General features: G+C 36.2%; 1 protein-coding gene across 7 annotated transcripts in view; it reads left to right on the plus strand.

The window, feature by feature from the left end:
• Nucleotides 1-19,421, plus strand: part of TASP1 (taspase 1) — a 469,517-nt gene that overhangs the window by 77,320 nt on the left and 372,776 nt on the right. For 6 of the 7 annotated variants that reach the window (XR_008392619.1, XM_053671048.1, XM_053671047.1 and 3 more), the window contains 2 exons: nucleotides 291-375; nucleotides 17,961-18,040. Coding sequence is in view for 6 of the 7 variants with exons in the window: in XM_053671048.1 (XP_053527023.1) it covers nucleotides 291-375; nucleotides 17,961-18,040 (165 nt within the window). In the remaining variant the exon portion in view is untranslated. The remainder of the gene's footprint in view (nucleotides 1-290; nucleotides 376-17,960; nucleotides 18,041-19,421) is intronic. The other variant, XM_053671050.1, reaches the window with a different exon arrangement.

Consider the following 19,421-nt stretch of genomic DNA (forward strand, 5'->3'; position numbering starts at 1 on the left):
AGTGTGTCTACCTCTGTCTCCATCTTGGCTGGGAGTCTCTAAATACATATTATTTAAAATTCAGTCTTCACTATATGTTGTAGCATGTAACAAAGCATGAGAAGGTATGTTTTATCTTTCTTATTTTTTTGCATTTAGTAGGTGTTCATGTATTTGTTAATTTGATCTGTTCATGATAATTAAGGGTTTTCTAAGACATTTAAAAGTTGTTTCACTGAAACTGCCAAAAAATGACAAGGAAACCTGAAAACTTTTTTTGACTTCATTTTTTTGTTAATTTTATTTTATAGGAATCAAGAACCCAGTCTCAGTTGCGAACAGACTCTTGTGTGAAGGGCAGAAGGGCAAGCTCTCAGCTGGCCGAATTCCTCCCTGGTAACCACTCTATTCTGCCTGACTTTCCTTCATCTTTGGTTTGTTGCATGCAATGTTTGAAGGCTATTTTTACCTTCAGAAGTTTGCTGCTGTGGTTATACATCAGCCTTACCTTGCCTTAGAGTTAAGGACTCACTTGTTCTGTGGTTTTGGAACAATTTGTATACTTGGTAGACCTCTGGATGGAATAGAATATTATGAATTAAAGTAGAAAAGAGATGAGAGTTAATTTTTGCTTTTATTGTTGATTATAGGGATGTTTTTGTGTTACTAAGTACTCAACTGGAGTCTTTTTATTATGAAACTTTAAAAGTATCTTGTGTATTCCAGTTTGGAGTCTAAACTAATTTTTAATCTCGGGAAGTTGTTAAAATAAATACACTTAATCTTTCTCTTCTGCAGAAATACATTGTGACACTAAGATTAATCAGATCACATCTTTTCTCCAGCATTAACATACAACTTTCATTAAAAACACTTTGAACTTTTTCAAATATTTATAGAAGTAGAGACAACATTGTAAAGGGCCCTCATTAACCTGTCATCCAGCTCCAATAATTAAAAATGTTTGTTTTCTTCTTTCATTTCACGCATCTCCTTTTTCTCCTAGTATTTTAAAGCAAATCCTTGATATCCTATTTTGCCTTCATAGTTTTATAAATTTGTCCGTTAACAAAATGTAACCACCATCTTGTTAGCATGTGTAACATTATTCACATGTATGTCTCAATACTGTCTCATACTCAGTCTTTGTTCAGTACACTTGTCTGTGAAGGTTACATTAATGTTCTGTGTTGAAATTTATGACAAACAGTACTATAGGAATCACTTTATTTTACTTATAATTTGAAGTCATAGAAACTAAATTAATATAGTTTTGAAAAATCTGGAATCCTTTTACCTAAATAAATTAAAGGTATCCTTTTAATCATATTCTTATGTGTTTAATTGTGATACTAGAAGGATTAATTATAAAATATTTTCAAAGAAATATTAATTTTTAATATTTGTTTTCAATAAAACAAGGGTGTGGAAAAGCAAATATGATTTACTAAGAGAATTTCTAGTAAGTGTTTAATTATTTCCACAGTGTTAAGTAGTATAAAATATGAATGAAGAAAAGATAACTCAAAATTCTAAAAAATTATAAGGGATACAAATAGACAATTTATAGAAAAGAAAATATTGATGGTGTATAAATACACAAAGAGGTGCCCACTCATATTAATCAAAGAAGTATGAATTAAAATTAGATGATATTTTCACCTTATTTAGAGTAGCAAAATTAAGAGACTAATACTATCCATTATTGTTCAGGGTGTAGAAAAAAATATATTTTTTTTAACAAAAAAGGTCTGGAAAGAAGGTTACTAAACTCACTGTGATTACTTTTGGAAAGGAGGAATGAGGAAATAAAATGAGGCAATTATCAAAGTGGACATTTGTAGTATTTTATATTTTACAAAAATAAAATACATGGGAAAAAGTGATGGCTGTTTTTCTGTTCAAATGATGTAATATGTTGGTACACTTGTCTGGAAGTAGCTGATTTTCTCATGTACATGGTTCTTCAGCTGTGTTCTTTGTTTTCAAATTGTTTTGACTGTTTTAGGCATTTTGCATTTCCATATGAATTTTAGAATTAGCCTGTTAGTTTCTATAAATAGGTGTTGGAGTTTTGATTTGAATTATAACATATCTATTTATTAAGAATTTCTTTAACCTCTCTGGAAGTGTTTTATAGTTTTCAGCATACAGGTCTTGCACAGCTTTTATCCAGTTTGTATATTAGTACTTTATTCTTTTTGATGCTATGATAAATTGCACATGTTAATTTCCATCTGTTTATTGCCAACACACAGAAATATGATTGATTTTTATTACAGTGATATTCTGTTCCAGGAATCTGCTAAATTCATTTGTTCTAGTACCACTTCTGTAGATTCTATAAGATTTTGTACATGGATAGTCAGATCTTCTGGGCATCTAGTTTTACTTTATTCGTTCCAATCTGGATTCCTTTGATTAACTTCATTTTCTTAATTACACTGGCTAGGACATTCTTGCCTTGTTCGTGATTCTATGGAAGTAACATTTAGTCATTTACTTCTAATTATAATGGTTGCTATAGATTTGTCATAGATATTCTTTTTTGTGTTGAGGAAGTCTTCTTTGTGTAGTGTGCTGACAGTTTTCAATAGGAGTGGGTATTGAACTTTTTCAAGTGCTTTTTTGCATCTATTGAGATGATCTTATAATTTTCTTAGTTAATATAGCGATTGGTTGATTGTTAGCTGTTTAATCAGCAATTGCATTCCTGGGATAAATTCTACTTGGTGGTAATGTGTTATCTTTTTACTATATTGTTGGATCCAATTTGCTAATAATTTGTAAAGAATTTTTGCTTTTCTGTTTATGAGATATTGGCCTGTTTTGCTTTTTTTGATAAACAGGAATATATATTTAATGAGATTTGGGAAAAGTTTTGTCTGTTATTTCTTCACATATTTTTGCTGATCTCCTCTTCTCTTCTATACTTTAGGACTCCAAATATACATCTATTTGATTTCTTGTACCAATCGTAGTCCCACAGATCACTGATAATTTGTTACTTCCCCCACTTTTTAAATTAATTAATTAATTAATTAATTAATTTAAAAAAGATTTTATTTATTTGTTTTTGAGAGAGGGGAAGAGAGGGAGGGAGAGAGAGAGAGAGAGAGAAACATTGGTTTGGTTGCCTATTGCATGCAAGCCAGCCAAGACCAGACTGCAAGCCAGGCAGCGACCCTTAGCTTTCCAGGCCAAGGACAGCCAACTGACTCAACATGATTGGGCTGTTTACTTTTTTCATTCATTTTTCTCTTTGTTGCATTTTGAATAGTTTTCATGGCTATTTTCAAATTCAGTAATTATTTTTCTGCAATATCCAGTCATCTGTTAATCCCATCCAATTTATTTTTCATTTTTGACATTATAGTTTTTTGTCTTCCAGAAGATCAATTTTCATTTAGAAGAAAAGTCTTCCATATATCTAGTTAACATGTTTAATTTTTCCTGTAGCTTCTTGAATGTGTGAATAGAGTTGTAACTCTATTCATCAAAGGTTCTACTTAGAATCTTTGGTACTAATTCTATCATCTTTGCCATTTCTGGATGGTTTGCAATTGAATGATCTCTCTCTTCATTATAGATTACATTTTCCTGCTTTTTTGCATGCTTGGTAATTCTTTTTTTGGATTCCAGACAGTGTGAATTCTACCTTATTTGGTGCTGGATATTTTTGTATTTTAATAAATATTCTTGAGCTTTATTCTAGGATGTGGTTAACTTATTGAAAGGCAGTTTCATCTTTTCAGGTCTTGCTTCATACTGTTACATGTGACTGGGGAAACATTTAGCCTTGAACTAATTTCGTTTTGCTACCCAAGCCAAATCATTTTAAGTACTGTAACAGATGTACCTAGAATGAGATCTTTTACTTGGACTGGTAGGAACAGGAGCTGTTTCTGGCTTTGTGTGAACCTGGGGATTGTTTCCTCTAAAACTTTCACATTATTCTTTCTCAGGATTTCAGTAATTTCTTCTTATACATACACTGATCTCTACTCAGCTGAAGACTAGAGGGGGATTCTGGAGAACTCCAGAGCCCCTTCTCTCTGCAGCTCTCTCTTCTCTGGCACTCTGCCCCCTGAATTCTGGCTGTCTTAGCTTCTTTGGATGCCCAACTCAGACACCGCTGGGCTCTTCCTGAATTAACCTTCTTATGCTGTGACCTGGGAACTCTAGGCAGTAAGCTGGGGCAGTCAAAGGGTTTACCTTGTTTGTTTCCTTTCTCTCAAATCACTGTCCTATGTTGACTAGTGTGTAATGTTTAAAAACTGTAGTTTTCTATATTTTGTCTAGTTTTTTGTTCATGGGTTCAGGCAAGAGTATAAATTTGTTTCTTGTTACTCCATTTTGTCTGGAAGCAGAAATCTTTCCTAAATGTTCACTGTATCCTGTAGTAGTTTTTAAAAAAGTCCAATTCCCTGAGTATCCTAGTGTATTGCCTCTTTAAAAATACTGTTTAATCAATTGTAGTTCACAAGTGTATTCAAATTTTTTAATATACTACTTTTGTTTTATCAACATGAAAAGAAAATTTGAAGCCTAAATATTAAAAGAAATATAAGAGACCTATCAACTAATCAGAAGGTAGATTTAGTTGGATTTCCATTCAAACCAAACAGTTTAAAAAGCAAAATAAAAATAATAGCAAAATTTTATAGGACAACCAGGGAAATGTAAACATTGACTATATTTTGAGTCTAAGGATATATTGTTAAAATTTTTTAGACGTCAGTTGTGTTGTGGTTATTGTTTTTAAAAAGTCATTTTTTGAGATGTATGTAAATATTTATATTTGAAATTCTGTGATATCTGGGATTTGCTTCAAAGTAATTTGGTTGAGGGTGTTAATGAATGAAATTAGCAATCTATTAATAATTGATGAAATAGGTCAATGATCCATTAGGTTCAATATGCTGTTCTCTGTATTGTGCATTTGAAAATATCTGTAATAGAAAATTTTTAAGAGTTAAAGTATTATTTTTTAATCTGGTTGTTATGTTATTTCCCAATTCAGCAGGTTCTCCTTTATGTATACTGTATGTGTCTGTAAACTTTATTGAATCAATAGCTACTAATTTGTCTTCCCTCAATATTGTATATTTATGATGAACAAAAAAGTAATGTGTTAAGTAGATAGAAACCAGTTTTTAAATCCCAAAAGGCAACTATAATTTTCTCATGTATCTTTCTCATCTCATAAAGAATTTGATTATCGGGGTCCCTGAGCATTCTTGAGAACTTTCTGAATCACTAGATTACACAATTTTTCACTGATTATGGAATCTTGATTCTTGGAAAATGGGTGGTTCTCATCCATAAGATGGTAATTCATGTCACTGTGTTCACCCAGATAGCTCTTCCTGGGGACTTTGGCTGTGTTAGTGCTTCTAGCAGTGCCTACAGCTCAGTTTACTGAAGGTGTTAATCATCAAACCTCAGGTCTGGTTTCCTTAGAGTGTTTTGTTTTATATCACTTTAGACTTGCTTTAATGTAAACTAAGGTGCATATATCAGAAGGAAAATGTCCTTTAGGGAATTTTGACCCCTTACTTGATTATTTTGCAATATCTCATCAATGTTTATTTAATGCTTAGTATGCTTTAGGCACTATTCTGAAGGCTTGGGATATATATTCAATATCAGTGAAAACACAGTTTTCTACTCTTAGAAGCTTATAGTTTATTTAGGGAAGACAGAAATAAGCAATAGATAAAATATGTAAATTATAAGTACACAGTGTGTTAGGAGGTAGAAAAAAATGTGAAAAAAGAATGAGAGGAGTTGGGAGTACAGTGTATTGGGTACAGTTTTACTAGGTCTTGTCAAGCACAGATACTGGAGTAGATGAGCAAATTTGGCCTTTGGGAGAGCATGACAGAGTACATTCAGGATGAAAGGCTCTGAGACAGGAGACCCTATAACGAGTTTGAGTTTACAAGAGACTGGGGTAGGATTAGCAAGGGAACAATAGGAATAAGAGATGAGATGAGGGGCAGAGAAAGGATGAGATCATTTTGGGAGTTTGTGAAAACTCTATTTTTTTGTCCTAAAATGATAATGTATTTATTTTAATATTTATTTATTTTATTTTATTTTTATTTATTAATTTTAAATTTATTATGCTTTTTTCCATTACCATTTAATCCCCCTATTTGTCCTTCCCACCAAATCACCCTACTGCTGTTCATGTCCACAAGTCCTTTTTCTTTTTTGCTCAATCCCTTCACCTCCTAACTTCTCCCCTCCCTTAGCTGTCATCCTGCTCTCTGAGTCTGTCTCTATTTTGCTTGTTCAGTTCGTTCATTAGATTCCACATATGAGTGAAATCATATGGTATTTGTTTTTCTCTGCCTCGCTTATTTCACTTAGCATAATGTTCTCCACGTCCATCCATACTGTCGCAAAGGGTAAAATCTTCTATTTTGTGGCTGAGTACTATTGCATTATGTAAATGTCCCATAGTTGTTTTATTGACTTATCTACTGGTGGACACTTAGGCTGCTTCCTGCAATGAATATAGGGGTGCTTGCGTTCTTTTGAATTAGTGTGCTGTGTTCTATTGGGTATATTCTCAGAAGCGGTATCACTGGGTCGAAGGCGGATCCATTTTTAATTTTTAGAGGTATCTCCAATACTGCTTTCTACAGTGGATACACCAGTCTGCATTTCTACCACAGTGCAAAAGGGTTCCCCTTTTACCACATCCTTGCCAGCACTTGTTTGTTAATTTTTGATTAAGTGGGTGGTTTGAGTTTTGTAAGTCATTCATAAATTTTGGATATTAACCTCTTATCAGATGTATTGGCAAACATGTCTCCCTCCCATTCTGTGTATTGTCTTTTTATTTTTTTGATGTTTTCCTTTGCCGTGCAAGAATGTTTTAGATTGATGTAGGCCCATTTGTCTATTTGTTTTTTTGTTTCCCTTGCCTGGAGTCATATCTGATAAAATATGGCTATGAATAGTGTCTGAGATTTTGCTGCCTGTTTTCTTCCAGGATTTTTATGGTTTTGGGTCTGACATTTAAGTATTTGATCCATTTTTAATTTATTCTTGTGTGTGGTATGAGAAGGTGGTTTAGTTTCATTTTTCTCTAGGTATCTGTTCAATTTTCCCAACACCATTTATTGAATGAACTATCTTTAGCCCATTTTATGTGCTTGCTTCCTCTGTTGAATAGTAATTGACTGTAAAGGTGTGGGTTTAATTCTGGGTTCTTTATCCTATTCCATTGATCTCTATGTCTGTTTTTATGCCAGTATCATGCTGTTTTGATCAGTATAAAACAGTTTGGCCTTAGCACAGTTCGATATTAGGTAGTGTGATTCCTCTAACCTTGTTTTTATTTCTCAGGATTGCTATTGCTATGCAGGGCCATTTGCGATTCCATATAAATTTTTGAAATATTTGTTCTAGTTCTGTGAAATATGTCATTGGAATCTTGATAGGAATTGTGTTGCATCTGTAGATTTCTTTGGGTAATATGGACATTTAAATGATGTTAATTCTTCCTATCCATGAACCTGGTAGGTACTTCATTTATTTTTTATCATCTTCAATATCTCTACAGTGTCTGAAAATTTTCTGAGTACAGATCTTTTATTATTTTATTTTATTTTTTATTTTATTGATTATGCCATTACATTTGTTCTATTTCCCCCCCCCTTCATTCCCCTCCACCCTGCACACCCCTCCCCCACCATTCCCCCCCCTTTAGTTCAGGAACACGTGTCTCAAGTTCTTTAGATTCTATATTTTCCCTACTATTCTTACCCTCCCCCCTATCTGTTTTCTACCTACTGTCTATGCTACTTATTTTCTGTACCTTCTTCCCCCTTCTCCTTCTTCCACTCCCCTGTTGCTAACCCTCCACGTGATCTTCATTTCTATGGTTCACTCCTGATCTAGCTGTCCTCTTAATTTGCTTTTGTTTTAGGTGTGGTTGTTAATAACTGTGAGTTTGCTATCCTTTCACTGTTCATCTTTTTTATCTTCTTTTTCTTAGGTAAGTCCCTTTAACATTTCATATAATAAGGGCTTGGTGATGATGAACTCCTTGAATTTGATCTTATCTGAGAAGCACTTTATCTGTCCTTCCATTCTAAATGAAAGCTTTGCTGGATAGAGCAATCTTGGTTGCAGGTCTTTGTATTTCATGACTTGGAATACTTCTTTCCAGCCCCTTCTTGCCTGTATGGTCTCTTTTGAGAAATCCTCTGACAAGTCTGATGGGAACTCCTTTGTAGGTGACTGTCCCCTTATCTCTTGCTGCTTCTAGGATTCTCTCCTTCATTTTAATCTTGGCTAATGTAATGATGATGTGCCTTGGTGTGTTCCTTCTTGGGTCCAACTTGGTTGGGACTCTCTGAGCTTCCTGGATTTCCTGGAAGTCTATTTCCTTTGCCAGATTGGGGAAGTTCTCTTCTATTATTTGTTCAAATAAGGTTTCCACTTGTTGCTGTTCCTCTTCCCCTTCTGGTACCCCTATAATTCGGATGTTGGAGCGTTTAAAGATGTCCTGGAGGTTCCTAAGCCTCTCCTCCTTTTTTTGAATTCTTGTGTTTTTATATTTTTCTGTTTGGTCATTTTTTCCTTCCTTCTGGTCCACTCCTTTGATTTGAGTTCCAGTTTTCTTTCCATTACTATTGGTTTCCTGTGCATTTCCCTTCATTTCAATTAGTTTAGCCTTCATATGTTCCTGTAATTTGTGACTAAAATCAACCATTTCTGTGAGCATCCTGATCACCAGTGTTTTGAAATGTGCATCTGAAAGTTTGGCTATTTCTTCATTGCTTAGATTTATTGGCTCTGGGGCTCTGAGTTGTTCTTGAGCCATGTTTTGATCTGTTCTCACCTGTTACGTTTGAGGAAAGGAGCCTTAGGTGTTCACCAGGGTAGGGCAACTCAGTCGCTGGTTTGTGACACTGTATGTGGGGGCGAGGTCAGAAAGGGAGCAATGGCGGTTTTCTCAGCTTGCCTGGTCTGCCTCACTGCTCACCTCCGCCTGTTTGAGCACAAATGTGCAAGCCCGCTGCTCTGCACCGGGACCTGCTCAGTCTGTCTCAATGCTCGTCTCTTCACTAGTTTATCTGTGTGCAAATGCGCGACTGCAGACAGCCAGCCACCGAGCCTTCCCTGGGTCTGCCCATAGCTACCCCGCACCTGGGATCTGTGCCCTCGGCTGCCTGCCTGCCTGCCTGCCGCCTGGGTCGAGGGATCTTTTTTGCCCAACCTGCTCAGCTGCTGGCTTCACCCCTCTCACTGGTTTAGCTGAGCGGTTTGTTGTTTTTGGACTCCATATTGTTTGATTTTCTGTGGTTTGGTTGCATTTATTGTTAAAACTTTGTTGTTTTTAGATTTGGTTGTGCAAGGAAGCAAAGTATTTCCACCTACGCCTCCATCTTGGCAGAAGTCCCTAAGTACAGATCTTTTAAAGCTGTGGTTAGGTTTATTCCCAGATATTTTATTCTTTTTGAAGGAAAAATGAATAGGATTGTTTTCTTAATTTTCCTTTGTGATAGTTTATTATTGACATAAAAATGCAACTGATTTTTGGATATTAATTTTGTATCCTGCTACTTTACTGACTTCACTTATTGTTCTAGTAGGTTTTTTGGTGGAATGTTTAGGTTTTTCTATGTACAACATCATGTCATTTGCAAATAATTACGGTTTATTTATTCCTTTCCAGCTTGGATACCTTTTATTTCCTTTCGTCTGACTTTGTGGCTAGGATTTTCAGTACTATGTTAATAAGATATGAAAGTGGACATCCCTGTCTTTTTTAAAAAATTTTATTTATTTATCTTTTTAGAGGAAAGGGAAGGAGAGAAATATCAATGTATGGTTGCTTCTGGTGCGTCCTCTGCTGGGAACTGGCCTGCAACCCAGGCATGTGCCCTGACGGGGAATCGAACCGCGATCTTTTGGTTTGCAGGCCTGTGCTCAATCCATTGAGCTACACCAGCCAGGGACATCCCTGTCTTGTTCCTGATCTTAAGGGGAACACTTGTAGTTATTGCCTGTTGAGTATGTTGCTGGCTGTGGGATTGTCATGTATGGCCTTTTTTTTTTTTTTAAGATTTTATTTATATATCTTTAGAGGGGAAGGGAAGGGAAGGAAAGAGGGAGAGAAATATCAATGTATGGTTGCCTCTCATGTGCCTTCCGATGGGAACTGGCCTGCAACCCAGGCCTGTGCCCTGACTGGGAGTTGAACCGCTATCCTTTCACAGGCCCGCGCTCAATCCACTCAGCTACACCAGCCAGGGCAAGCCTTTTTATGTTTAAGGTTTGTTTCTTCTATTCTTACTGAGCTGAGAGTTTTTACCATAATTGGCATCTGGATTTATCAAATGCTTTTTCTGCATCTATTGATATGATAATGCGGCTTTTATCCTTCAATTTATTTATTTGGTGTGTCACATTTATTAATTTGTGAATGTTGTGAATACCGACCTTGTATTTAAGGAATAAATCCCACTTGAATATGGTGTATGATCTTTTTGATGTATTGCTGTATTTGATTTGATATTTTGTTGAAAATTTTAGCATCTGTGTTCATCATGGGTATTGGCCTATAATTTTCTTTTTTCTTGTAGTGTCTTTATCTAGTTTTGGAATTAGGATAATACCAGCTTCATAAAATGAGCTTAGAATTCTTCCCACGTCTTGAATTTTTTGGAATAGTTGAGAAGGAGAAGTGTTAATTCTTTTCAAAATGATTGGGAAAATTCATCTATGAAGCTGTCTGATTTAGTTTGTTGGGATTTTTTGATTAGTGCTTCAATTTCACTAGGTGTATTCTGTCCATTTAGAGTCTTTGTTTCTTCCTGATTTAGTTTTGGGAGATTGTATGCTTCTAGGAATTTATCCATGTCGCTCAGGTTGTCTGTTGGCATGTAGTTGTTCATAATCTTTTCTTACAATCTTTTGTATTTATTTGGTGTCAGTTGTTATTTCTCCTCTTTTTTGATTTTCTTTTTTTTGGGTCTTCTCTTTTTTCTTCATGATTTTTCTTAAAGGTTTGTCAGTTTTGCTTTTCAGGGATCCAGCTCTTGGATTCATTGATCTTTTGTATTGTAAACTCTATATTGCCTAATTCAGCTCTGATCTTTATTCTTTTCTTCCTTATACTCACTTTGGGCTTTTTTTTTTTTTTCCTCCAAGTTCACTTAAGTGTGAAGTTAAATTGTTTATTTGACCTTTTTCTTTTTAAAATATATTTTATATTATTTTTCTCTTGTTCCTTGAGATAGGCCTATAATGCTAGGAATTTCCCTCTTAGAATTGCTTTCCTGTGTCCCACAGATTTTAGGTTGTTGTTATTTTATTTTAATTTGCTTCAAGGTACCTTTTTGATTTCTTCCTGATGCCATTGTTGACCCATTCATTGTTTAATAACTTGTTATTTTGTTTCCATACTTGATATGATTTCAATCTTCTTAAATTTATTAGACTTGCACTGTGTCCCAACATGTAGTCTATCCTAGAAAACATTCCATGTTCATTTCAAAAGAACATATATTCTGCTGCTTTGGCATGAAACGCTCTGAAGATATCAATTAAACTAATTTAATTTAGTGTGTGATTTAAGGCCTCTGTCTCTTTCTTGATTTTCTGTCAGGAATTTCTGTCCATTGAAGTCAATGGGGTATTAGTATCCCTTACTATGACTGTATTTTTGTCAGTCTCTCTATGTCCATCAAGATTTGCTTTACATATTTAGTTGCTCCTATATTGGATGTATAAATATTTGCTAGGTTTATATCCTCTTGTTGGATTGTTCCCTTATCATTAAGTAGAATCCTTCTTTGTCTTTATGGTACCTTGATTTTAAAGTCTATTTTGTGGGATATAACTATTGTTATCCCAGCTGCTTTTCTTTGTAATTGCATGAAATGTATTTTTACATCCTTTCACTTTTGGTCTGTGTGTGCCTTTCATTCTGAGCTGGGCCTCTTGGAGTAGATAGTATATATATGTGTCTTTTTTCTTATCCATTCAGCTCCCTAATGCCTTTGATTGGAGCATTACAACCATTACAGTAAAATGATTGTTGATTGATATATATTTATTGCCATTTATTTTTTAACTTTTATCTTTGTTTCTTTTCTTTCATTTTCTTCTCCTTCTTCTTCCCTCTCTTTTTCTGTCTTCTTCCTTATGCTGCACCTCCTCATCCCTTCTTTGACCTCTTTATTCTATTCCTCCTAAGCAAGTCCTTTAACATTTGTTGCAGTATTGGTTTGGTGGTAACAAAGTCTTTCAGCTTTTTCTTGTCTGGGAAGCTCTTTATTTCTCCTTCAACTTTTAAAAAAATATATTTTATTGATTATGCTATTACAGTTGTCCCATTGACTTTCACCCTGCACACCCACTCCCACCCACATTCCCCTTAAGTTCATGTCCTTGTGTCATACTTTTAAGTTCTTTGGCTTCTACATTTCCCCTACTATTCTTAACCTCCCCCTGTCTATTTTTTACCTACCATCTATGCTACTTATTCTCAATACCTTTTCCTCCTCTTTCCCCCTCCCCTCTTGATAACCCTCCCCTATTGATAACCCTCCATGTGATCGCCATTTCTGTGGTTCTGTTCCTGTTCTAGTTGTTTGCTTAGTTTGTTTTTGTTTTTACTTTAGTTGTGGTTGTTAATAACTGTGAGTTTGCTGTCATTTTACTGTATATATTTTTTGTCTTCTTTTTCTTAGATAAATTCCTTTAACATTTTATATAATAAGGGTTGGGTGATGATGAACTCCTTGAACTTGACCTTATCTGAGAAGTACTTTATCTGCCCTTTCATTCTAAATGAAAGCTTTGCTGGATAGACCAATCTTGGATGTAGGTTCTTGCCTTTCATGACTTGGAATACTTATTTGCAGCTCCTCCTTGCCTGTAAGGTCTCTTTTGAGAAATCAGCTGACAGTCCATGGGAACTCCTTTGCAGGTAACTGCCTCCTTTTCTCTTGCTGATTCTAAAATTCTCTCTTTCATTTTAATCTTGGCTAATGTAATTATGATGTGCCTTGGTGTGTTCTTCCTAGGGTCCACCTTCTTTGGGACTCTCTGAGCTTCCTGGACTTCCTGGAAGTCTGTTACCTTTGCCAGATTGGGGAAGTTCTCCTTTAGTATTTGTTCACATAGGTTTTCCACTTGTTGCTGTTCCTCTTTCCTTTCTGGTACCCCTATAATTCGGATGTTGGAACCTTTAAAGATGTCCTGGAGGTTCCTAAGCCTCTCCTCACTTTTCTGAATTGTTGTTTCTTCATTCTTTTCTGATTGGGTGTTTTTTTCTTCCTTCTGGTCCACTCCCTTGATTTGAGTCCCAGTTTGCTTCCCATCATTATCGGTTTCCTGTACATTTTCCTTTATTTCACTTAGCATTGCCTTCATGTTTTTCATATAATTTGTGACCAAATTCAACCAATCCTGGTAGCATTCTGATTATTAGTGTTTTGAACTGTGTATCTGATAGGTTGGCCACCTCTTTGTCACTTAGTTGTATTATTTCTGGAGCTTTGATCTGTTCTTCCATTTGGGCCATTTTTTTTTTTTTGTCTTGACACACCTGTTATGTAGTAAGGGGTGGAGCCTTAGGTGTTCACTGGGGTGGGGTAACCCATGTCACTGGGCTGTGACACTGTATGTGGGGCAGGGGTCTGAGAAAGAACAATGGTGCTTGCTCTGCTCTCTGCCAGATTTCAGTTACTTCCCCCCACTTTCCACAAGGAAATTGGGCCCTCCTGGAGCTGATTTCTGGGTGGGTTGGCTTGTGTACGTTCTAGGACTCTGTGGGTCTCTCCAACAAACTCTCCTGTGAGGCTGGGATTTTCTCTTGGCACCTCAGCCCTCACAGGTGTTATCAGTTAGTATTTTGAGGTTTTATTTCCCTGCACTAGGACCCTGGGTTGAGTGTTCTGTTCCACTAGCCAGTTTTGCCTGGTTTATCTGCTCGAGAATGTGGGACCGCCCAGTCCACCAGCCGCCTTGCGTGCCGTGCCTGTTCCACAATCCACCGCCTTGCTGGGTCTGCCAGACACCACCCTTCATGCTGTCCTATTGGTCTGGACTAATGTGTCTTCTTTAACTCCTTGGTTGTCGGACTTCTGTACAGTTCAATTTTCTGGCAGTTCTGGTCAGTTTCTTTAAAATGTTGTTGTCTTTCTTTTGGTTTTGCTAGGAAACACAGTGTATCTACCTATGCCTCCATCTTGGCCAGAAACCTCTCTTTCAATTTTAAATGCTAGCCTTGCTGGGTAAAGTAGCCTTTGTTGTAGATCCTTACTTTTGATCACCTTGACAATTTTATGCCGATCCATTCTGGCTTGAATTGTTTCTGTTCAGGAATCAGGTGACAGTCTTGTTGGAGCTCCCTTGTAGATAACTAATGGCTATTTTTGTTGTTTTTGCTGTTAAGGTTTTTCTCCTTGTCTTTAATATTTGCCATTTTAATTATAATGTGTGTTGGTGTGGGCCTTTTGGGGTTCATCTTGTTTGGAACTCTGCATTTCCTGGATTTGTGTGCCTTTTTCTTTCACTAGGTTAGAGAACTTATCAGTCATTATTGCTTAAAATGTGTTCTTGATCTGTTGTTCACTCTGTTGTCCTTCTGGTATTCCCATTATGTAGAGCAGGGGTGTCAAACTCATTTTCAGCGGGGCCCACATCAGCCTCCTGGTTGCCTTCAAAGGGTTGAATGTAATTTTAGGACTGTATAAATGTAACTACTCCTTAACTAGGGGCAAAGAGCTGCTGGCCTGGATAAAACAAGGTAAAGGGCTGGATTCTGGTGGACCTTGTGATGTAAGTGGTTGTTATGCTTCAGTTGTCATAAATGTTTGTGTTTTAAATTTTCTAAATTTTTTTTCCTGCTTTACTTAGGTGTTTTTTTCTACCTTGCCTTCCAGATCACTAATTTGATCATCTGTTTCATCTTACCTGCTTTATTCCTTCTATTTATTTTAGAGGTTGCATTCTTTATTTCTGAATGGTCCTGTTTTATGGTTTCTATCTCTTTTTTCATTCTGTTGCGCATCCTTATAATTGTTACTTTAAACTCTGTATCTGATAAATCGCTTGCCTTCATTTCATTTAGTCCTTTGTCAGGAGAAATCTTTTTTCATTTGGGGGTTGTTTTATTATCTTTTTTCTATGTATTAGGTCTGCAAAGACTTTGCTACGTTGTATGTTAGACACTTCCTGTGACTAGTCCTAGATAGCCTGTTTGTAGCTACCAGCAGTCCAGGGCATGTTGCTCCATTGATGTGTACAGAAAGAACCAAGCTGGCCACCATGACTGGCTTTTACCAGCACCTGGCCTTGGGAAGGATCAGGTAAAGTCTCAAAGCTCCCAGAGATTCTCATTTACCTGCAGCCTTTCTGTTAGGTTTAATCACTGAAAGTGCCTCCAGTTGTACTTTTCAGCAGCCTGGCTAAAGCTTCACAGGGTGGGTTGAGAGGGATTCCTGTGAGTGGGGCTCTTGCCTCATGGAGGCGGATGCTGTACCCAAGAAAGAGGGTTTCTGCAGTATGGGGAATGACCGAACACAGAGATCCTTGCTGCTAACCTTTCAGCTCCCTAGAGCCACCAACCCCAGATCCTCTTCATTGGCACTAATCTGTTCTGCCCTCCCTTTGCTAGAGCCCAGGGTAAGTGGCTGCAAACAAAATTTTGTGTATTGGCCCTTTAATGGGCTCTCTGCATTCTACCCCTCTCTCCCTGGCAGACAGAAACCTTAGTCCTTTTCACAGTCAGATATTTGGATTTCTTCACTGGTGTTGGTGTTCTAGGCTAGGGGGCCCAGCTTGGTGTTTAGAACTCACACTTCTCTGCAGAACCCACCACTGGCCACTGAAATATCCCTTTGGAACGTCAGCTGCCACCTGGATAAGCCCAGCTAGCTCTCTTCTGCCTCTCTACACAGGAAATGTAGTTTCTTGTGTAAGTCCTTGGTTGTAAGGCTTTCCTCCAGCTAGTGTTCAGTAGCTTATTCAGCATGACTTTTCTATAATTTAGTTGTAATTCCAGTTTGGTCCTGGGAGGAGTTAAGTGTAGCTTCCACCTACTCTACCATCACACTGAATCTCATCAGTATAGTTTCTTGCAAAAGTTTATGTAGCTTTATAGTATCTTAAAGTTATTTCAAATGCAGTTACTCCATTTTGTGTGATGGTGAGCTAAGATACAATTAATTTTTTACAGTAATTGAAGTATTCTATTTTTTAGATTTTATTTATTTATTTTGAGAGAGAGTGGGGAAAGGGAGGAAGAAAAGGAGAGAAACATCAATGTGCAGGAGATACATTGATAAGTTGCACTTCCTCAACTGAGGTCCTGGCCCGCAACCAAGGCTGGGAATTGAAATAGTGACCTTTCGGTTCACAGGCTGGTGCTCAGTCCACACTAGTCAGGGCTGATAATTAGCATTTTTATTCATAAGATGGTGTTCATATGTTCAGGTTTCTATAAATATTGTGAAATACCTAAAGTATTTAATGCTTGCGTAGCAGACAATGTCAAATTGATTTTATTTAGAATCAAACCTATGAATGATTAAGAAATAAAAAATAAAGCTAAGAGTATTTTGTAATATGCCATTGATTTCAGGTACTGGGATTAAACCCAGAATTATCAATGGCTGAGAACACCAGATTCAGCTCCAAATTTCTGTCCTAATCTTTATACCTCTTTTACATCTTTCCATGAAGAGAAGTATTTCTTATATCAAATTTTTTCATTATAAGAAGAAACTGCTAAAAATGTCTTCAAGACAGCTCAACTCATATCTAAGTTTCAATTTCAGTTATTCTTCCATTTCAACTTGGTGTGGTTACTTGTCTTTGCAGTTTCTTTGTAGTGTTCTTTGTTTGATACAAGAAGAGGAAAAACTTTCCTATTTTCAGAATCCTTTAGAATTTTTTGAAAATGAAGTTTGAAGAGGTAAAGTTGTTTGTGTTCTCCCCCCTCCCCTCTTTTTTTTAGTGTCCCTCCATCCTTACCTTAATGTACATTGGAAAACAGTTATTGGGCGTAACCATTTAGTTTTCCATTGGAACCATTTGATATGTTTCTGAGTGTCTACTTAGATTTTTTTGCCAGCCTGTCACTGATTTTCTTATTAATAATCAAATCTAAAGACTTCAATATGTATTGCTCTGAGTTTTTAGTGTTGGGATGATTAGAAAAACAGAAACGAAAAATAGGGAACAGGAAACTAATGAATAGGCACTTGTTCAAGGAATCCATTACTAGCTGGCTGAGATCTTTAAGAAGTTGGCTATGGAAGGAGATGAAGTGACTGATTATAATGGTAACTGCTTGCTATTATGTGTTAGGAAGTGAGGTGGTTAATTATCCTGTATGCTGTTTGAAACCTTTGAAAATAAGTATTTTATAGTTAGCTAATAGTATTATTTTATTTGTTATGTACAGTTTGGGACTTAAAAATTATTGGAACATGACAGCATTTTACTTACTATAGTAAAAATGATTCTGGGGGTCAGGTATGTATTTTTGAGCACTGAGGGTTAGAAATGTAAGCACATCTTTTTGTTTTGGGGGTATCTCATTTTGAGTTATGACAGGCATTACACTAGGCAAGAATACTATATCTTAAGACTCACTTAAACTTCAACTTTTAATAAGATGATCTTGTGACATGTACTGAGAACCATGTTGATCCAAGATACATGTTAATATTTTCCATTGGGAAATCAACTTTTTTACTTGTGGTGTTGGATTTTACTTATTAGTTACTGTGAATGAATGGTAATACTTCTAACTGAAAAATTTTTAATGGGAAAAATTTTAAGGAATATTTTGAGCCATTTTATTATTTTGAAGTAAATCTAGCTTTATGTCTATATGCTAAACTTTTTATTTTGGTTGCCTTACTTTATTACTTTATTGAATATGTAGGGGAAGAAGAAACTGGGAATTTTTAAAAGAATAATTTTTTTGTTGTTAGCTTTTTAGTTGGAGAAGGAGCCTACAGATGGGCAGTAGATCATGGAATACCCTCTTGCCCTCCTAACATCATGACCACAAGTGAGTAAAAACTTTTCAAAATTAAGCTATATTAGCATATATACCTGAGAGTATTACATTGCTTTTGACCCATATATTACTGATATTAAAGGAAGAAACCTTATATGTTGAAATATTTCTAGGTAAAAAACATAGGAGGTTATTTGATTTTAAGCCACATTTGTATTCCTGAGGTCCCTACATTGCTGTCTTAGGCTTTTATAGAAGTATTGCTGAAGAATTCCTTTTAGGTTACTTTAATTGCTAATAATAAAACTATTATACCATGCCCTTAGAGAGAGACAGAAAAAAACATAGATCATTATTTAACTGTTACTGAGCTGAGGAAGGCCTTTTTTAAAAATTTTTAAAATATATTTTATTGATTATGGTATTACAGTTGTCCCATATTCCCCCTTCACTGTCCTCTGCCCTGCATAACCCTTCCCATCCGCATTCCCCCCCTTTAGTGTATGTCTGAGTCGTAGATATAAGTTCTTTGCTTCTACATTTTCTACACTATTCTTGGCCATCCCTTTTCTATTTTCTACCTACCATCTATGCTACTTATTTTCTGTATCTTTTCCCCCTTTCCTTTCTCCGCTCCCACTCCCCTGTTGCTAACCCTCCATGTGATCTCCATTTCTGTGGTTCCGTTCCTGTTCTAGTTGTTTGCTTAGTTTGTTTTTGTTTTAGGTGTGGTTGTTAATAACTGTGAGTTTGCTGTCTTTTTACTGTTCATTTTTTTTATCTTCTTTTTCTTAGATAAGTCCCTTTAACATTTCATATAATAAGGACTTGGTGATGATGAACTCCCTGAACTTGACCTTATCTGGGAAGCACTTTATCTGCCCTTTCATTCTAAATGAAAGCTTTGCTGGATAGAGCAATCTTGGATGTAGGTCCTTGACTTTCATGACTTGAAATACTTCTTTCCAGTCTCTTCTTGCCTGTATGGTCTCTTTTGAGAAATCAGCTGATAGTCTGATGGGAACTCCTTTGTAGGTAACTGCCTTCTTTTCTCTTGCTGATTCTAGAATTCTCTTTTTCATTTTAATCTTGGCTAATGTAATTATGATGTGCCTTGGTGTGTTCTTCCTAGGGTCCACCTTCTTTGGGACTCTCTGAACTTCCTGGGTTTCCTGGAAGTCTATTACCTTTGCCAGATTGTAGAAGTTCTCCTTTAGTATTTGTTCACATAGGTTTTCCACTTGTTGCTGTTCCTCTTTCCCTTCTGGTACCCCTATAATTCAGATGTTGGCACCTTTAAAGATGTCCTGGAGGTTCCTAATCCTCTCCTTATTTTTTGAATTGTTGTTTCTTCATTCTTTTCTGGTTGGATGTTTGTTTCTTCCTTCTGGTTCACTCCCTTGATTTGCGTCCCAGTTTCCTCCCCATCACT

Source organism: Artibeus jamaicensis, unplaced genomic scaffold (genome assembly GCF_021234435.1).
Source record: "Artibeus jamaicensis isolate MK-2021 breed Jamaican fruit bat unplaced genomic scaffold, CSHL_Jam_final contig_685, whole genome shotgun sequence".
In the NCBI taxonomy this organism is placed as follows: domain Eukaryota; kingdom Metazoa; phylum Chordata; class Mammalia; order Chiroptera; family Phyllostomidae; genus Artibeus; species Artibeus jamaicensis.